Source organism: Carcharodon carcharias, chromosome 12, assembly GCF_017639515.1.
Source record: "Carcharodon carcharias isolate sCarCar2 chromosome 12, sCarCar2.pri, whole genome shotgun sequence".
NCBI lineage: Eukaryota > Metazoa > Chordata > Chondrichthyes > Lamniformes > Lamnidae > Carcharodon > Carcharodon carcharias.
The window spans coordinates 103,808,108-103,829,582 of NC_054478.1; the positions used below are offsets into that span (position 1 = coordinate 103,808,108).

General features: G+C 47.1%; 1 protein-coding gene across 1 annotated transcript in view; it reads right to left on the reverse strand.

Moving 5' to 3' along the window:
• The window catches only part of dnah7 (dynein, axonemal, heavy chain 7), a 616,407-nt gene that overhangs the window by 495,485 nt on the left and 99,447 nt on the right, over window positions 1-21,475 (reverse strand). The window contains exons 13-15 of the mRNA XM_041200170.1: window positions 11,607-11,861; window positions 11,184-11,311; window positions 6,807-6,885 (exon numbers count right to left, since the gene is read on the reverse strand). Coding sequence (XP_041056104.1) covers window positions 6,807-6,885; window positions 11,184-11,311; window positions 11,607-11,861 — 462 coding nt within the window. The remainder of the gene's footprint in view (window positions 1-6,806; window positions 6,886-11,183; window positions 11,312-11,606; window positions 11,862-21,475) is intronic.

Sequence of the window (21,475 nt, forward strand, 5' to 3'; positions counted from 1 at the left end):
AGCATGAAAGTGCCACCAAATGCTCCAAAGCTTTTCACCCCTCAGGTGCAGGCTGCAAATTAATGTGCATTTTAGGGGACAGCAGTGCATTTGGCCGACTGGGCAAATTGTAGAATTCTCTTGTGAAAGATGGCCATGGCGCAGTCACTGGTGGAGACACTCGCAGCCCGTTGCATTTATTATTAAGGTTTGGACCAGTACCCACTATGGTTCAAGCTAACAGTGCAGCCTTGCAGTGTGTGTTAGGAGAATACCTGTGCCTAACCTGAGAGCACAGCATGTAGTCCAATGGTCAAAGTTGTCGCTAATCGGTCACTTGGAGTGGGTTGGAGTGGGTGGAGTTGCAGACAGCCAATGAGCGCACTACACACTGGTCATCAAATTGGTGGCCAGCACTCTCCTGCATGCGTGAGGGGGCCTTCAGACTTAACCTTAACCAACGTGCTCTTAGTACACATATGTTAACCCACACATCTCTCTCTTTGATCCTGCAGGAGGAGAACATCAGGATCATGGAACCTGGTGATTTAGCGGTATACCCCATGGCTTACAGGGAGCAGAGAAGAAGAGAGCAGCAGAGGCACCTGGCTCGGCAAAGGGAGGTGCACCTCCCTCAGGATGAAGGGGCGGCAGGGCCTGCTACGCACACAGCTGAAGATCCACAGTGAGGCGTCACTCGTAGTGCTTTGCTAGACCCATGGTCTACAGATGGTGCTTGTCATTCCTGCAGATGACCGAAAACGAGTGTCGCCGAAGATTGCGCGTGTCCAGGGAACTGGTAAGTCACATATGCCACCTGCTGCAGGATTTGGCATCACAGGGACCAGTGCTAGTGGCTGTGAAAGTGACCATGGCATGCAATTTTTATGCCAGTGGTTCCTTCCAGGGCTCCACAGGTGACCTGTGCAGGTTCTCACAAGACTCCACGCACAAGTGTATCCAGGAGGTCACGGATGCCATCTTTAGGAAGACAAAGAACTTTGTGTATTTCGCTCGGGATCAGGAAAGCCAGGAAGCAAGGGCACTGGGATTTGCGCAGATCTCTGGTTTACCAGAGGTGCAGGGTGCCATCGACTGCACTCACATGGAGCTTAGATCTTTGTGCCAAGAAGCAGTCAACTATGTCAACTTGCTGAATTTTCAGCTGGCGTACGACCACCACAAACACATCCTGCAGGTCTGCGTACAATTCCTAAAGCATGTCCATGACTCCTACATCCTTAGCAGGTCTCAGATTCCTGACATTTTCCAGGGTGCAGAGAGGCTGCACAGTTGGCTTCTCTGAGACAAGGGGTACCCACAGAGGACATGGCTGATGACGACCGGGCAGTGGCCTCAGACTGCAGCAAAGCAATAATATAACAAGGCTCATGCCTCAACCCAGACTTTGGTGGAGCAAATGATAGGTATTTTGAAAATGAGGTTCTGGTGCCTCGACAGGTCCAGTCTACAGTCCCCAGTGGGTGCTCCACAGCCTGGTGCTGCAACAGGGGGAGGACCTGGCTGAGGAGGAGATGGAGGAGCTGCACGTATCCTCTGATGAGGAGGACGTCAAAGGGGGTGATGATGATGAGGTCCTCAAGGGCGAGGATGCCGATAGTGAGGCCATCACATTGGCCAGGTGAGGCAGGTGTGCTTGGGAGGCCCTCATAGCCGCAAGATTCGTGGAGGATGATGATGAGATGCATTGAGGATAGTCCTGACATCCTTACCTAGCAACTGTGAACATTTGACTCCTGTGTGGTTGATGGCAGCACACATGCCCTCAGTGCTCAGACTCATGTCATGGAGACGCAGTGGAGGCACCAATAGTTGCTAGATTCCAGAGAGGACAATAACGGCATGCAGTGAGGACACTCCATAGATCTTCACATAGCCTCTGTGAATGTCTGACTCCTGTCTGGCTGAGGACAGCTCACTTGAGCTCTGTGATCAGAGGCATATCATGAAGACGCAGACATGAAACTTTAAATGCACCTGATCCTTTGTCAGCCTTCAGCACCTGACCCTTTCAGGACCACAGCATCACTAGTCACAGATGCTGAAGAGATTGGTGGCCACCCAACCTCAAAGGTGCTGAGAGCAAACAGAGAGAATGACAGAACTCCTTGATGCATGCCCACGACATTCTGACAGCAATAACAAGCACCATCGAGGTTCAGGCATTACTAATGTGTCCAGTGAGTGTGAAGCTATCCATCACTTTGGTCTGAAGGTTACACATTGCACAAGGAAGAGGCTCTGGGCTGAGACATCTGCCTTTATCTTGTGCAGGAACCAAGGTTTCACATCTGAGTGTCACAAAGACTGCTCATCATAACAAGGAGCCATAGGGCAAGGAGACATTCTTGGGAGTTAATTTACAATAGTGAGCCTTATGCAAAAGTGATAAAGACTTACCCAGGCTGTGCAACTAGGAGCTGCCTTTTAATTTGTCCCTTGATTTGTTAGTTTAGTTTATTTGTTTTGATTCAAAGGAGTTACATCTTCATAACGTTCCTAACCCTGCCACGACATCTTGGTGCTCCCCCAACATCCACAGTGGAGGTGGAGGCAGCCTACTGACTGCTACGCTCTATCTGTGATGACCTTGGCAGGCATCCTCTAGAGGGCTGAGACCTGGAGGGTCCTGGCCTGCTTTCAGGGTCCTGCTCTGTGGCAGTGGCATTCTCCTCAGCCAGTGGAGCTGGAGCTGCTGGGGTCACAGGAAGAGGGGATTCAGATGGGCCGGACACTCCCAGATTCACCAGGATGGATGATCCCAGGGCGTGCATCTGATGATTCTCCCTATGGATGCCCAAGGGGCCCTGGCTGACTCCTTGAGGACAAGGGGAAGCTGGAGTGAGATTGAGCTGCCCAGCACCCCCGTTGTGTTGACACTGTTGAAGGCAAACTATGGCATCAATAATGAAGTTGAGCCCGCACAGCAGTGCAGGACCAACGTCCTGACCAAGGTCGCCATGAAGGCCACCATCCTACCAGTGTTGACCTTGGTGCTTTGGCATGCCAACACTATCACCTCAGACTGAAGGTGGATGGACTCCTCCATTGTGCCTTGCAATCTGAGGACTCCAGCGGAATTCCCTTTCTGATGTTCCCCAGCTTTCCTTTGCAGCTCCAGCAATTGAGGTATGACCGAGTCCAGAGGCTCCTCATCTGAATCAGACTCAGTAGATTTCTGGCCTCCAGCTATCCTCCAAGTGCCAGGGACCTGGAAAGTCCCTGCTGCTGCCTGCTGTGGATCAGACAGTGAGATGTGCTCACCAGATTGTAGTCCCGAGGCTACTCTCGAGCTAGGTCCTACCGGGGTATGTGTCTCTGCGCTGGTGGAGAGTGTGGATGAGTGCTGTGATTGGTCTTCAATGAGGGTGCCATCAGATTCTTCTTCCAAGATGTCCTCGGAGCTTATGTCGAGGACCTAGTTCGTGGATGCCCTCAGCTGCTTCCCAGATGTGCCTGTGAAAGCAAGGAAAAATAACTGGTGCATAGCAGGAGACTGCAGAACAAGGGAACTGACTCATAGCATGATTGTCTGATGGATGTTGCACTGCTGGATCATCATATGGTTGAGCACTGCCGACCTCACCATCAGCACAGGAACAATCCAGATCGTCACTGGCCAGCTAGACAGCTCTGTTTTCAAAGTCTGTGAGGACTTTGATTTCAGGCATTTTTCTACCAGTCTGCGACCTCTCCCTTTTGTTGTGTGCCAGCTGTCTTGCATGAAGACAGATGGAGAGAATGTACGCAGGACGCCTGCCAGGATGCTAGGCATGTGTGGGTGTTGAGTGATGCCAAAGACAGGATGAAGGCATGATCCACAGGGCAGATGAAGTTGTGCGCAAGAGTGAATGGTGATGTCTCTTAAACTGGGAGTGAGTGAGATCCCTGTGGATGTGTGATGGGTTTGTGAGTGTGCGAGTGGAGAGTGATGAGAAGAATAACTTACCCTGGTGGAACAGAGGAGATCATTCATCCTCTTTCAGCACTGGACGGCTGCCCTCTTTTGCAGGGCTTTGGCACTGACCACTGCTGCCACCGCCTCCCATGCTGGATTGGTGACCTTGCTGATCTTGGAATGGGATGATACAGTGCCGAAAGCCACCATTGCGGCGGTGGGTAAAAAGTCCTTTTTCCTGTCCACTACCACATTTTGTGCAAATCTGGGATGATTCTACCCTTTGAAATAAACATCAAATCTCCTCAAGTGGTCAATCAGTTGTAAAAACAAACACACATCTATTCAGCAACCACATTCAGCAACCACATCAAAGACAGATAGTCCTTTAATAACCACTTTATTCATCAGACAGGGTACACAACCTCCTGTTGAGCTAAGTGGTTCAATAACTCAGCCAAGCATTCATTATGGGCTCAGAACACACCATTGCAGCTCCAAACAATGAAGCCTATTGAAACTGAAATAAAAGATAGCTCAGATTTTTTTCTAAGCTACACCAGATGGCCTGTGAATCAAAACAATCCAGGAATAAGTGGCTGCTTTGTTTTCCCTAAGTTAAGTCTACAGACCCATTTTCCCCAAACTTTAAAGTACAATGGACATTTAAATCACTTCAGATAATGAAACTAAAACTCCTAAGCACTGTTTTCCTCAATTTTGAATGCAGAGTAGCACTTTTCCCAATTGAAAAAGTGCTCTAATGTATCTCAACACTTACACAATACTGGTGAATGTCATGGTCAACTTACCTTTTCAGCAAAGAGCCCTGTGAGCAATAACTGCATAAAAATGCATCTAATTATAAGACAACATTGAATAATGACATTTGAAGTTGTCAGAAGATTTAACACTTACCTGTCAGAATGTTCCTGGCTCCTCCACAGACTTTCCCAAGGTTCATGAACTATCTTGCCTGGTGGATTTTCAAAAGATTTCCAAAGCCCACCTGATCCAATTAAAATACTGTGGGACATGAGAAACAAATTTCCCCTAGACCTGTAAATGGTGACCCCGACATCACCAGGCTTGCGAATGGGGTTGCAACCCAAACCTAATCCAAACCTCTTCCTACCTATGGGAAGTTTGTGTGGGCAAGGTTTAATCAGAGAAATAAAAAAGATTCCAGTATTGAATCCTAACTTTTGAGAGTCCCCCATCTATTCCCAACTTTTGTGGGACACAAAAATCTGGCCTCATATCTCCATTCCTACACTGTTGCACCTACAGCAGGTGGGCTGCAGAGATTTAAGAAGGTGGCTCGCCACTACCTTTTCGAAACAATTAGGAATAGCTAACAAATGCTGGCCTTGCTGGTGATATCCAATCCTATGAAAGAATTTTAAAAAACTCAGCTGCAGGTAGGGACAAGTGAGCAGTCTCCCTCCACCTCCTCGGAGGCCACAAGGAGAGCACTATGCAGAAGAGGCCAAGTGCGGAGGCAACCGTGTTGGGCAGAGAGATAAGTCATTCACTGGGCTATGCCTGTCTCTGGCTCTCATAAAGGGATGAGTAGCCATCTCTTCAAGGGATATCTCTTGTTTCCTAGAATATATCCACAAAGTTTGGGGGATGGAGTGAATGGTTGCAGCAGTGTGGACTGCCAGAGGATGAAGGAGCCTTGGCAACTGCCAGGAAAGCAAGAACACACATTGAGGAAGTTCAGTTGTGGTTGCAGATCTTTGAGGGAGTGGTTGCCCTTCCTGTTGATGAATCTGATTAGCTTGATGGCCACATGGATACCTGCGGTGTGTGACTGCTTGTGAGATGCCACCAAGGTTCCCAGCTGGTTTTTGGAAGGAGTCAGAAGTGAAGGCGTTCAAAGCCGTAGTGTCTTTGACGGTTATTGGCAGGGCATGGTGAGCAGTGCTGTGAGGAGTGACCTCTTTGGTGATGAGGGCTCAAATGTCTGTGTCCATCTCCCTGGAAAGTCACAGTCTCCTTCGGAACTGGTTCTCAGTCATCTCAAGGTAGCTCCTTCTTCGACAACAGATCCTGTACTGAGGGTATGGATTTCGTTTCATTCCTGCCTCTCATAGCCTCTTCTACCCTCCTGATGCCAGGGCAATGCCATTCGTGTGGAGCATGTTTCTTCTCATCACTACTGGAACCAAAAATCTGAAAGTCATGCACCCACTGGCAGCTGCTGCCTTCCTAATGTCCAAGTGATCCCCAATTGCCTTTGGCAGCCTTGCCCCATCCTCTGATACATACCCGCAATGCCAGGAGGGTGACGACCACTTGCATTGCCCAAGCATTTACTGCCGCTCTTCCTGGAACCTAGATCCAAAGGCACCTGTGTTCCAATGGCCAAGTCCCCGTCTGCATTGTTCACCATATCATACAGCCTACCTGATTCACCAGGGCCGCCATGACTGGCTCCCTATTATGATCCACCTCCATTCACCTGGCCTTCTCCAGACAATGCATGCAACCCGTGCACCCCATCAAAATCACAATATGCCATTTAACGAGATCTCAATGAGCTCTTTAATAATGTTAATTAGTGGTGTTAATGGATTGGGCAGAAAACTCACTGGGGCCGGGAATGGCGGCAGGAAACCATCACATTTGTGGGAGCCAGTATTTTCTTTTCCTGTCTGCCTCAGTTTCCACCCCCGGCAGGACCTGAAAATTCAGTCCATAAAGTGTGGACATTGTGGACATAAGGCGACATTGATTAGAGGATGTATCTTATCTGTGTTTCCCGCTACTGTGGATATCATAACAGGTCCAATAATCTTATAAAAGTGGTCCACTGTCAGTTTTTTTGCGTCATTTCCTAAAAGTGGTTATTTTCATTGACACTTAATTCTTACATCGCCTTACAAGTAAAACAAAAAATTACCTTCAAATCCATTAATGCTTGCGTATTTGCAGGCGTCATCAGGGCTTTCTCTGCTATCTTCTCAAATTCAAGACATAACCTGCCATTAATAAAACAGAACTAATTAATGATCAATTAAAGCACAGGTGCAGAGAAAGATGATGGAGAAAACGTTCCAAATTGGAGGAAGATAAGCTATAAGATGTGTATGCAGCAGTAAGGGGTAGTTGGAGAAGACATGTGGATTAGTAATGTAAAGGGGATCATGAGGTTTTGGAAAAGGTATCAAGGGGTATGAGGTAATTTGTGGGGTGTGCCATTAAAAAGCTGTTTGACAACCACAACGAGGGTTGAAGAATGTGGGATCACTAAGAAAAGGTCATGTTCATAAAAATCCAAGTCACTCAGGTAGGTGAGGCAATCAGGTCAGGATCACGTTTGGGGTAGGTGGGGATGTGAGCTGGTCAGGAAAGGCAGGCAATCAGGCTGGAATGAGTGACTGATCAACCTGAGAGATAACAGTGGCTGGTAGAGTGCTCCCAATCTCAAGGGAAGGCAATCAATCAGTGGTAAAAGGGGAGAGAGCTTTGGCTTTTAATGCGCTTTATCTAAACTCGGCTCATTGTTCATTATTAAATATAATTATGGCATGTCTCCTTGTTGGTTCTTGGACATGTTGCTACAGAAAACTATCCTGAGCTTACAAAGAAATTTGCTGCCTTTCTGAAATGAGCTAGACAGCTCATTCCATCTATATGAATGTGAAAATCTTCCATAAAGCCAAGTTGTCTTCACTACATAGTGGTCTAATATCTGCTTTTATGCTCTGCCATTTCATAGCTACTACCAGAGGCCTATACCTAACTCCCATTATAGTTTTGAGTCTTTTTCTATTCTTAATTCTACCCACCATAAAGTTTTCACTGCCTGCTTACTTGACATTATATTCTCTCTTATCACTGAAGCAAAAGTTCCTCCTTCTCACCCACCCACAAAAGACTACTCTTCCCCCTCTACCTGTATACCTAAACCGTATATTCAGTTCAGGTTCCAAAGTGCACCTCCTCATCCTCACTGCAGAACCTAGGCAATGAGTAAGAAAGGGTCAATCAAAACAGGGTGAAGTATGGTGGGACCATATGTGCTGAGCCACTTTGGTTACCAATGAAGGCCAATTTAAGAACCCTAGAAATACTCAGCAGATGGGGCTCTGGCAAACAGGTCCTCAATGACAGAACAGGCGGTGGAAGATGTGCCATCTGGAATATCTCAACAACTGTTCTCATGGACAAAGGTTGCGGCAGAATGAAACTTCCAACTGTCTTGGTTTACTTGCCATTGGATCAAGGTTTCGTTCTGTCAAGACATGTGTAGAAGCTGGAGTGCAATGGTTTCCCCATGCTAAAAGATGCCAGCGCAGGCATCTTTCTTTATGAGTGCATCTCTCAAGCCCTTCATCAACCAGCAAATGGCAATAGGAGCAGGATTGTACTGTCTGGAAGCTTCTAGTCATGATCTAGCTCAGAGGTGGCAGTTACAAGATGGTCATCTATCACTCGAACAAGGCAAGGGTGCCTTTCGGCAGCTGTAATTGTGACTGAGCAGCCCTCTTTAGGACCCACTCTGCTCACCCCTTACTGGAGAGAGGGCTAGAAAAGGTGCCCTAAACACAGACTGCCTCACTTCTCCCAACTGGACAACCACATCTGGAGGGATCACTTTCTATTGCAGAAACACATAAAAGACAAAGTAGTAAAGCTTGAGGCCTGGAACATCAGGACATTCATGGACACACTCATGAATGAATGCCCAGAGCGTCGCACTGCATTTGTCGCCCAAGAACTCCAGTGATATGATAGCAACATCACTATTCTGAGCGAGATCTGACGAGCTGCAGTTGGACAATTCAAGGAACACAGTGTTGGATTTGGCATTAAGAATGAACTTGTGAACTGGCTTCATGAGTTCCCTCTTGAAAGAAATAAGTGCCTCACGGTTCTTCGATTCAAACTGGCAAGGACCAATTCGCCAACATGACCAATGCATGTGCCCCAACTCTGGACACCAATGATGAAACCAAGGAAGATTTCGATACCAAACTTAACCAAGTTCTCTGTGAGGTTCCGAAGGAGGACATGCTTATTCTACTCAGAGACTTTGACGCCAATGTTGGAACGGATTCCAGTCTCTGGAATGAAAATATTAGCAAGGAAGGAATTGGGAATGTGAACTTTAAAAGCATTCCTCTCCCTACCAAATATGTAGAGCATGGGCTTACCATCACCAATACCCTGTTCCGTCAGAAAAACAAGTACAAAGCATCATGGCAACACCACTGTCCAATCACTGGCTCCTGATCCATTGTGACATTATCCATGCCCAAAATTGCAAAGGTGTCCACACCTCCAGAGCAATGACAGAGGCTGATAACTGCTAGAACAATCACCAACTGGTATCATTCAATTATGTCCATTAAACTGGCTTAAAAAAGACGGGTGCAACAGAAGAGATATCCATGGAAGATCAAAGTCAAAGCCCTGAAGGATCAAATCAAAAGAGACCAGTTCCAAAACTCCTTAGGGAAAAACTTCCAAACTTTGATCAAGAACAGAAGAAGAGCTTCCACATTGCTTTATTTTTATTCCTTTGCTGCCATGCTCCAGCTGACTAGAGACAAGCTCCCTGCTGGATTTCAGCTTATTTATCGAATGAACTGTAAACTATTAAATCACAGGCGGCTTCAATCAAAAACTAAAATCACCCTGACCTGAATCATTGAGCTCCAATATGTTGATGGTGCTGCAGTAAGTGCTGTGTGGGTAATGGATCTCCACAGAATTATTGACATACTTATTGAGGCATTCAAGAAGATAGGACTTACACTCAACATTCAGAAGACCAAAGTCCTCCTTCAGCAAGCTCCAAGTGCATATGTCCAGCCCCTTTGATTAAGATTTATGATGAATATCTGGAAAAACATCAGTGTCCTCTCACAAGCAGGCACCACAAGCATCAAAGCTCTGATCATCTGCTATCCGCTTCGTTGTGTTGGTCATATAGTTCAGATGTCAGATACCAGGCTCCCAAAGCATGCCTTCTTCTTCCAGGTCGGTCAGGATAGGTGCACCAGAAGAGGGCGGAAGAAGCACTTCAAGGATGTGCTGAAAGCCAACATGAAGGATTGCAACGTTGACCTCAGCTCCAAAGGGACCATTGCCTTGGATCAAACCAGATAGTGGCAGTGTTTGAGGAAGGATCCCAGGGCTTTGAAACCTAACGATGACAAAATGAAGAGGAAAAGCAAGAGCAGCAAAAAGAATACACCATGATGCAAACTGATAACATGATCATACATCCCACATAACAACAAATGCCCTACATGCCATAAAGTCTGCAGATCCTGAATCAGTACCAAATCAAATAATAATATTCAGTTCCCAATCCTGATTTTCTTGCATCCATGTCTCAGTAATGGCTACTACGTCATACCCTCCAACTTGAATTTGCCCTTGGAATTGATTCAATTTGTTCTTTATACCTTCTGAGTTTGTATAAAAAATGCTTATTTAGGCCACAAACACTAACCTGTCCTCCTGCACTAATGTTGATTAAATCTCCTGAGTTAAATGTTTTACATATTTTAGCTTTTCCTTTATCTGTAATGTCTAAAGCACAATTTCTGACCATTACTCTATTCTCTTCCTTTTCATTTGTTTTAGAATTATTTATACTACTTTTTCTGCTTTAGCCCTCCACCACACATATTTATTAATTTAAAGTACTTGTGATTATTTTATTCATCCTTTCCAACAGGAGCTTGACTCAACTGGTTGAGGTGGAGCTTGTCCCCAGTTCAGCTTGTTCCTATATAGTGCTAGTGCCCCATGAAATGGAACCCCTCTGTCGCACATCATTCCTTCAGTAACATGTTCACCTTCCTAATCTGCCTGTCACTGTATCAGTTTGCACGTGACTTGGTTAATAATCTAAAGATTATTACCCTCAATGTTCTTTTTTTTAAATTTAGCTCCTAGCTCCTGGTACAATCTGAACAGGATCTCTTGCCTACTCTTTCCTATATCATGAGTTCCACTATGGACTACAATGACTGAATCCTCCCCCTTACACTGCAGTATCCTTTTAAGCCAGTTTGAGATGACCCTCATCCATGCACCAGGTAGACAGCATACCATCTACTAGGTTGGAATTAAGCATCTAGTGTTTAGCAGAAATAGGATAAAGTGTTGTGGGGTTTAGCAGCAGAAAGAAGGTTTGGAAGAACTAATTAACAAGCACTAAGCAGCCCCAATTATCATTGGGCTTAAAATGTTTTGGAATTATATGAGAATTTGTACAGGACATACTATTTTTCAGAAACAGTTTTGGAATAGTACTAACGCTTTATTTGCATCCTGATGATATTTGTTTATCTTGTTCAGAAGTTTCTCATACAGTATTTCTGCCCGTTTCACAAGAGCCCTTATGAGTTCATCACAGTGAACCTCAAACATCCCCAGGCGAACAACCTGAGCAAATATTAAGGCAGTTACACAAAATAAAGAGCACATTAGTATGGCTGCATGAAAAACACAATTTTGCGAGCAAAGAAGTTGTTTGATTATATGATCTGCTAACTTATTAATACAGTAATGTTAATATTACCATCTAGTATACAGTTATCAATGTAGATTAAGATGTTTCATAAATGAAATAATGAATAAATTTAGTTGTAACAATTAAGAAAATATACTTATATTAACTCATTCTTATGTAAATGCATAATTTACATAATTTATCATTTAAACCTGAGTTAGTAGGTACCTTTTGAGACTCATACTTAATTTCCTCTTTCAGTTTCAGATACTTAAGAATTTCCTGTGCCGTCTCTTCAAATGTATGTTCTTCATTCAGGAATTGCTCTACATCCAAGTCAGCTTGCCTATTGATGAGCATGGTATACTTATCATACAGTTTGGTATGCTCTTGGGGTCCCAGACTTTCTTTGGCAATAATGTCTATAACTTTTCTTTTGTTTTCCTCCAGGATTTCTTCCAAGATTACTGGTTTCAGAGTGGTCTTAACACCAGACTATAACAAAGAAAAATTGAAAATATATTTCTTATAGATGCACAAGGGACAACCATAAAAGTAGTAATAAACTAGTAAATTGTGTGAGATAAATGCTCTTAGGTTGAAATCTTACTCAATTGAACAGCAGGTTTCACAAACAAGGTTCAGAAATCACCATACCAGGTTGCAGTATTCTAGTTAATAATTTTAATGATCAATAAACTAGGAGAGTCTCAAAGCCAGTGAGCTGACATCCTCATCCAATGATTCAATTGAGCTTAACTTTTCTCCTGGTTTACTGTTCAAATTCAGATGAATAGGAGGGAAATCTTGGCAAGTACACAGGATCTCTACTGACATTGGCATCCAATATATTTTTGGGCATCAGTTCAGCAAGATACTGGATGCACCCACTCAAATAGCGGTGGACGTATTTAAAAGAAGTAGAAAATTAATTGAAAGTTCCTTGAAGCTAGTCTCACTCTGTCACTATGGGGAGAATTTTTCCCATATTGGGCAGGGAGTGCGGGTGCGGGCACTGGTGACCGCGCTGCCATTTTGCGCGAGCGGACCAATTAAGGCCGGCCCAGCAACTCCCAGGGCCGGCGGGAGTGGGCAGGCTCAGGCGGAATGGCAATTGCCCTCGGGTCCAATGGCAAACCAGCGGCCTGTTTAAAGGCCAAGCTGCACCCGCACCAAGGCTGCTTTACATTGCCAGAGGTTGGGGGTAAGGCAAATCTGAAAGAGCCATGCAGGAGTGTAGGGCGGGCAGCCAGTGTGCGCCCACGTTCTCCGATGAGTGCCTTGCTGCCCTCCTCGATGGGGTAGCAGCACAGCGGGATGTGCTTGTCCCCGAGGACGGAAGGAGGAGGCCACCCCACTTGACCAAGCATGCGTGGGAGGAGGTTGAGGATGTCGTGAGCTCCCACGACGTGGTGCAGTGCTCATGGACCCTGTGCCACAAGCACTTCAATGGCCTGCTGCGCACAGGAAGGGTGAGTAGCATGTTGGCATTATTCACTGCACCCATCATGTAACCTTCTCCACCGCTGGCGGACCACCCATGTCTGGATGGCCTGAATGCTATGAGTTAGTGAAGGCATGTGTCCTTAGCTGGGCAGCCCAACAGAGATTGCCTATGCGCATGTCAGCATGAGACGGTTGAGGTGAAATGGGTTCTGCACCCGTAGCATGTGGTGCAGTGAAACCCACATGACTGTGGTGGGTTCAACCTGGAGGAGCTACACCCAGGCATGTTGGTCGAACTCCATGACATGTGGAAGTCAGGGTGATGACATGGTGTGAGAGGGTCTTCAAGGTCCTGCAGCACATATGGATGTGCTGCCCTCAGCCCTCCACATCATTGTGTCTCCTTGCAATGGCTGGTACAACTGTGTGTTCCCAACTGTGATGAAGGCAGCATGTGGGGCGGGGGAAAGGACACACCAGGCATATTAGTGTGAGTGTCAGCGCCAGCAGGGGAAGGATGCACTGCAAACATGCAGTGGCCAACTGGGCTTGGGGTGGGCTGGCCGCGAGGAGATTGACGGTACAAGTATCACTTATCAATGCAATTTTTTTCATTTGCAGGAGAAGAATTCTCATAACAGCACCGAATGGCTGAGTACTGGCGGTGGGCCAGCCCAGATATTGATGCTTAGCCGCAATGAGCAGGAAGCATTGGACCTGGAGAGGCAGCACGTGCCCAGGGCCACTAGAGCCGGAGAGACTGAGGTTCCACGGGCAGGCATGTATGGCCAACACTCACATCACCAGTAGTCTCCCAACATCCATGCCATTGCTGATTGTTCAGTGAGTAATGTTACCAACATCGCTTGCCCAGTGCGTGTGGAATGATAAGCGCTTGATGAGCTGGGGACAGGCATGTACATTGACATTGCCCGCAGGCTAACTGATCAAATTTCCTTACTCTTCCTTTCAGCCTCATCAATGCACGGCCGGGAGCAGGAGCAGCAGGGGCTCCCTCTGACACCTGAGGGGCATGAAGTTGCACCATTAGAACCGTCACACCATCTCTGCCAGGCAGACATCAGCGCAGATACTGGCACCTCATTGGGCATCATATCTTCGGCTAGTGTTCCAGTTCACAGCAGTGAGGGCACTTCACAGTCGCTGAAGCAGCTAGTGGAGACAGAGAGTGCTGATGGCACCTGCAGTTGGAGCACTGAAGGGGCCCAGGCACATGCTCAGTCTATGGCAGATGATGAGCCTCTAGAGTTGTGGGTGAAGCAGCCAAGTGCTGACATGCAGCTGGGTGTTCGGGAACATCTGGTAGAGATACATGAGGCTCTGCTTGGTGTCAGTGGCAGAGGAGTCTATGCAAGGCCGTGGCCGATGCATTGAGCATCATGGCTGAGCGCCAAGCTTCCTCCATGGAGAGACTGGCGACTCTCATGGAGAGGCAGATCCAGGGACAGGATCAGTGGTTCCTGGGGCTGCGCTCAGACCTGCATGCTCTCACAGGGCATCGACCTGATCTGGTCAGTGCCCATGTGGGCAGTGGTTTGGCCACCAGGTATCCAACCTCGGTGCCCATCCATCTACGGTGAGCAGGGAGGGCCAAGTGGATCTCACGTCGGCAGAGCAGCTGCCTGTCATCTCTGCTGGCACCACTCAGGGTGCTGTGGATGAGGGCCGCAGCTCCTCCACCCCTCTGCTAGTGACTGAAGCACCCAATGAGGGTGTGACGACTGGGCAGATGCCAGCTGCTGAGCTGGCAGCTCCATCCCAGGCCGGTCCATCACAGGCTCGATGGGCCAGAGGACATCCACCAAGGTCATCAAGGCCAATAGGACATCAGAGAGAGCAGGCTGTCTCAGATCCCACTGCCAGCAACGGGGCACCACAAAGACATAGCACCCGCAAACAAAAGATGAAGGCACCTTAGGCAAACCCCGGGTTCATCACTGATGGTTTTCTGTTGCCCCCCCTCAAGAGTTGATTAGAACTTTGTGTGAAGTCCAGCACATTTTTATTTCTGTAATTTGACGAGACTTTGGTAACAATATTAAATCAAATGGCTGTAGGTTCCTCTTTATTTGGAATGGTGCATGGATTCCTGAGATTTGTGTGTCTTTAAGATTTATTGACGGCGCCCATCACCAATCCTCCTATCCAGAGAGATGAGGTCTCCAGGATAGAGGATACATGCCAGGCTTGTGTTGCATATCCCTATGTGCTGTGCTAGCTAAAGGTTCCTTGGATTAGAGCATCCCGGGTATCCCTGCCTCCCTGGAGCATGCCCGGATCAGCCTGTGCCCCTTTATCATTTCCTTATGCATGCTCATCCTCGGACTCACTGCTGGACTCATCGTGTTCAGCCCCAGCCACTCCATCTACATCTTCTTCATCCACAGCATCCCCCATTTGCAGAGCTAGATTGTGCAGAGTGCAGCATGCAACCACTATAAGCAAAACTCAATCTGGAGAGTACTGGAGCACAGCCCCGGAATGGTCCAGGCATCCAAAGTGCATTTTGAGAAGGCCAATGGCTCTCTCCACCACAGCCCTTGCGGAGGCGTGACTTCTGTTCTTGGATGGCGGAGAGGCATCATGAGCCATCTTCTGAGGGGATAGCCCATGTCTCCCAGCAGCCATCCATCCAGCAGGGCTGGAGCACCGAAGAGCCCTGGCATCTGGAAGTGTCTGAGGACGTATGCATGGTGGGAGCTACCTGGGTGCTTGTACAGACTTGTAGAATCAGCATCCTATGATCACACACTGTCTGCATGTTCATGGAGTGGAAGCCCTTCCTGTTGACGAAGGCACCGGGCTCACCTGCTGCTGCCTTGATGGCCACATGTGTGCAGCCTATTGCACCCTGGACAGGGGGGAAGCCAGCAGTCACCGCAAAGCCTCCAACTCGCTCTGTCTGACTGGCCTCGTCCTAGCGGTAGTGGATGAAGATCAGTGCACGCCTGAACAGAGCATTTGTCACCTGCTTGACACAAGTGTGGACAATCGATTGCGAGACACCGCAGAGATCACCCACTGAGCCCTGGAAAGAGCCGGAAGCATAGAAGTTGAGGGCAGCTGTGACCTTTAGAGAGACAGGCATGGGGTTAGCTGATATCCCTGGACCAATCATCTGACAGATAGTGTTTACTGTCTCCCTTGACAGATGGAGCCTCCTTCGGCACTGTACCTCAGGCATATCGAGGTAGTTGGTTCACGCTCTGTATACCCTGGCAGCAGGATAGTGGCGTCTTCTGCGGCCCCTTGCGCCTTGGACTACCTCTTGGCCCTGCACCCCTTATGCCTGCGCCTGTACTCCCAAAGGTGGCTCCCCCAGAGGGTGAATGTGCACTCCTGGCCTCCTCCCCCTTTTAACCTCCCTTCCTCCTCAGATGAGGTGTCTCCAGTGGACAGATCACCTCCCATTCCCAGGCTCAGGGTGGCTTGCTGAAACCTACAGGCCCCAAAACAAATCCTCACTGAAATGTGCTGACCTGAGGCTATAAGTGGAGTCCAAGCAGCTGTTATGCATTTCAGACTTCTCCACCTCACACTCGCAACTTTCAAAAACTTCTGAGCACTAACTGTTAAATGTCTGGATTTGCAAAAATAATGATCCCTCTTTCCAGCCAGTGGAAAGTTTCCCTCTCAAACAGATTTTCTGTTTTGGATACTGCTGGGGAGATAGTTTCTCAGGGGAATGCAGCAAGAGCCAAATCCATGGCACCACGAGTGGCACAGATGCATGGGGGGTGGGGCCGGTGGGAGGTAGAAACAAGAGTGGGAGGGCAATAGAGATAGGGGATCCTATAGTAAGAGGAACAGATAAACGTTTCTGCGACCGTAGACGTGACACCAGGACAGTATGTTGCCTCCGAGGTGCGAGGATAAAAGATATCACTGAGCAGCTGCAGGACATTCTGAAGGGGGTGGGTGAACAGCCCGAGGTCATGGTTCGTATCGGTATAAACAACATAGGTAAAAAGGGGGAAAGGGTCCTGCAAGCAGAACATAGGGAGGTAGAAAATAAATTCAAAAGCAGGACCTCAACGGCAGTAATCTCAGGATTACTCCCCGTGCCACTCGCAAATACTGTGGGGGAGGGTTTAAACTAGAGTGGCAGGGGGATGGGAACCTGAGAAGGAGACACATGAGAGGGAAACAAAGACAGAAATGGAAAAGTAGAAAGCAAAGTGGAAGGCAGAGGAAACAAGGGCAAAGAAAATTGGGCCATAGTACAAAAAATGTATAAAAATGTTAAAAAGACACATCAAAAGGCAGTGTATCTAAATACATGGAGCATTCGCAATAAGGTAGACAAATTAACAGCACAAATAGATGTAAATGGGTATGATATGATTGTGGTTACGGAGCCATGGCTGCAGGATGACCAAGACTGGGAACTGAATTTCCAAGGGTGTTCAATATTTAGGAAGGTCAGGCAAAACGGAAAAGGAGGTGGGATGGTGTTATTAGTTGAGGATGAAATCAGTGCAATAGTGAGAAAGGAGATTGGCTGAGGAAATCTAGATGAAGGATCAGTCTGGATGGAGCTAAGAAGCAAAAGGGGCAGAAAACATTAGTGGGAATTGTCTATAGGCCTCCAAACAATAGTGGTAAAGTAGGGAATGACATTAAACAGGAAATTAGAGATGCATGTAACAAGGATGCTACAGTAATCATGGGTGAATTTAATCTGCATATTGATTGGGCAAACCAAATTAACAATAATACTGTAGCAGCTGAATTCCTGGAGTGTGTACGAGATGGTTTTTAGACCTGTACATAGAGGAACCAATGAGGGAACAGGCTATCCTAGATTTGGTATTGTGCAATGAGAGGAGAGGAATTAATAATCTTAATGTGTGGAGTCCTTTGGGAAAGAGTGACCATAACATGATAGAATTCTTCATTAGGATGGAAAGTGAAGTAGTCCAATCCAAAACTAGGGTTCTAAATCTAAACAAAGGAAACTACAAAGGTATGAGGGGTGAGTTGGCTAGGGTAGATTGGGAAACATTATTAAAAGACATGGCGGTGGATAGACAATGGCTAATAGTTAAGGAACAAATGAATGCATTGCAACAGTTATACATTCCTCTCTGGTGCAACTATGGCCAACCAAAGAAATTAAGGATAGTATTAGGTCCAAAGAGGAGTCATATAAAGTTGCTAGAAAAAATAGCAAGCTTGAGGATTGGGAGCAGTTTAAAATTCAGCAAAGGAGGACCAAAAGATTGGTTAAGGGGGAAAAAATAGAGTATGAGAATAAACTTGCAAGGAACATAAAAGCGGACTGTAAAAGCTTTCATAAACGAGAAAGATTAGTGCAGACAAATGTAGGTCCTTTACAGTCTGAAATGGTAGAATTTATAATGGAAATGTCAGAGCAATTAAACAACTACTTTAGTTCTGTCTTCACGGAAGAAGATACAAGTAACTTCCAAGAAATGCTAGGGAACCAAAGGTCTAGCGAGAAAGAAACTAGTATTACTAAAAAAATATTGCTGGAGAAATTAATAGGGCTGAAAGCTGATAAATCCCCAGGGCCTGATAATCTACATCCCAGGGTACGAAAGGAGGTGGCCATGGAAATAATGGATGTATTGGTTCTCATCTTCTAAAATTCTGTAGATTCTCAAACAGTCCCGGCAGATTACAGGGTGGGAAATGTAACCCCAGTATTTAAAAAAGGAGGGAGGGAGAAAAAAGGGAATTACGGACCAGTTAGCCTAACATCAGTAATAGGAAAATGCAAGAGTCTATTATAAAGGACATGATAATAGGACACTTAGAAAATATCAACGGGATTTGACAAAGTCAACATGGACTTATGAAAGAGGAATCATGTTTGACAAACCTGCTGGAGTTTTTTGAGGACGTAATTAATAGAATAGATAAGGGAGAACCAGTGGATGTTGATGCTGATGCCACAGAACAAGGTGGGAATGTGAGTGCTGAGGAGGGTGTAAAGAGGCTTCAAGATGGTTTAGACAAGTTGAGTGAGTGGGCAAATACATGGCAGATGCAGTATAATGTGGATAAGTATGAAGTTATCCACTTCAGTAGGGAAAACAGAATGGCACAGCATTATTTAAATGGTGATAGATTGGGAAATGCTGATGTACAAAGGGGTCTGGGTGTCCTTGTACACCAATCACTGACAACACGCATGCAGGTACAGTTAGGAAGACAAACGGTATGTTGGCCTTCATTGCAAGAGGATTTGAGTACAGGAGCAAGGATGTCTTACTGCAGCTGTGCAGGACCTTGGTGAGACTACATCTGGAGTAGTGTGTGCAGTTTTGGTCTCCTTACCCAAGAGAGGATATGCTTGCCATAGAGGAAGTGCACCGAAGCTTTACCAGACTGATTCCTGTGATGGCAGGGCTGTCGTATGAGGAGAGATTGGGTGTACTAGGCCTGTATTCACTGGAGTTTAGAAAAATGAGAGGGGCTCTCATTGAAATATATAAAGATCTGACAGGGCTGGACATACTGGATGCAGGGATGATGATTCCTCTTGCTTGGGGGGGGTCTAGAATAAGGGGTCTGAGGATGCGGGCCATTCAGGACTGAGATAAGGAGAAATTTCTTCACACAGACAGTGGTGAACCTGTGGACTTCTCTAAGGCTGTGCAGGCCAAGTTAATGAATATATTTAAGAAGGAAGTAGATAGATTTCTAGACACTAAAGGCATTAAGGGGTAAGGGGAAAGAGTGGGTGTTGAGATAGAGGATCAGCCATGATCATATTGAATGGTGGAGCCGAATGGAGGACCGAACGGCCTACTCCTGCTCCTATTTTCTCTGCTTCTATGTCAAATCAAGCAGAGATATCAGAGGCACTCAACAGGGTAGCACGCGAGATGGAGAGTCCATCTGCTGCTGGCTGAAGTGGTGCCAGTGCATGCATGAAGGTCTCCACGGGGAGGGTGATGGACTCCATGGAGAACCTTGTCCAGCAGATTCTGCCAGAGATGTGCGCAGACCTGCACTCCATCCCTGCAGCCATGGATGAACTTCTGCAGTGGATATGCAAGACGGTTACAGGTCACCTCGACCTCCCTCCAGGTGTCCCTTGCCCTCGAGGTGACAGGCAGGGGTCTTTAGCCACCCAAAAGGAGGAAGAATGGCAGTTGGACACCCCCAGGACCTCCAATCAGGATTCCCTAATGGTGCTTGGCTCTACTGAATCCCCTTGCCTGTGACCCTTTCAGCCTCGCCCTCTGTCAACACAGAGGGAGCAACTGCCCCACAATAGGACAGCCAAAGTAAGCCAGTGTCCTCCAGGCCTCAGGTCACCAGAGGACAGTCTCTAAGGGAATCCAAGACAACAGGGCCAACAGGTCAGCAGGCAGTCTCCACCCCTGCTGCGGATATCGGGGGTGCACTTAGAAGAAGTGATAGGGAAAAAACGTTAAGAAGTCCTGAATTCACACGTGATTGCATGAGTGCACTACACGTGTTATACATATCACATTTTTGTAAATATAGTTCACTTGCACTTAAATCATGTCTGATGTCTTTTTTCTGCAATGGTCCTTAAGCCTTTGCGCGCCCACCACATGTCCCCCAGAATCAGGCATCTGCAGGGAGTCAAATTTCTTTTCCAGAGCTTTTGTGAGCCATTGTAAGAAGTCTCCCGTGCACATTGAGCCTTTGCCCTTTACATTCTCATCTGTCCCAAGGCCATAGCATTGTGAAAACTACATGCTGGGATTCCCCTTCAATTGTCCAGTTCAGCTGACCTACACTTCCCCCACCACCGATGACCCAACTCCCATAAGCATCTCAAGATCTCTACAATGTGGCTCTGCATAGTTATGACCAGCCATGGTGTTAGTAACATTTGAGGTTCACACTAATATTATTTCCCCTCCCCCTGTCACCCACAACAATCCCCCATAACCGCTGACCCCCACCAGGAATCACTTTCAACCTCCCCACCGTCACCCTTCAGCCGCCACCCCCCATCATCTTCCATTCCGTCCAGGTAAATGTAGAAGTCCCTTACCTTCCCGAAAATCCCACCCCATAATGATAGACATATGCCCACCCTCATCCTTCTGACCCCCGAATCCACGCCACTTTCTGTATCCTTTCCAACAACCTTCAGCGCCCCTTCATCCAACATCGTCGCACCCTTACCCTCTCACCCTACCAACTCTCACTGCCCCCTTTAATTATCCTACCACCTGTACCCTCGGTATGACCCCCAGGAATCCACCATTGACTCTACTGACCCCTCCCTCTGAACCCCTTTCCCCTCAGTAGCACCCCCAGTGCCCCTCCACACATTTTCATAAGCCCCCATGCCCCTTTACACCTGCATAAGCACACCCCCATCAACCCAACATGGCCCTTCTCACCCTCCCGCTCCATGCCAGCTCATCCATTGCAAAGTCCTCCGCTGAATCTCTCTTTCCCCTATCACCTCCAACTTCCCCACCCCCCTCTAGGCTTACACACCCATCTCAACTCTTCATTTCTCTCCTCCCTGTTTTCCCCCCACCCCCCAGCACAGACGCTCACCAGCCAGCAATACTTCCTGAAGCCTTCCACCTGCAGCCTGAGGACCCGAATCCTGGAAGAAGTTGCTGGTTGAAGACCCGAACCCTGGAAGAGGTTGCTGGTTGAAGACC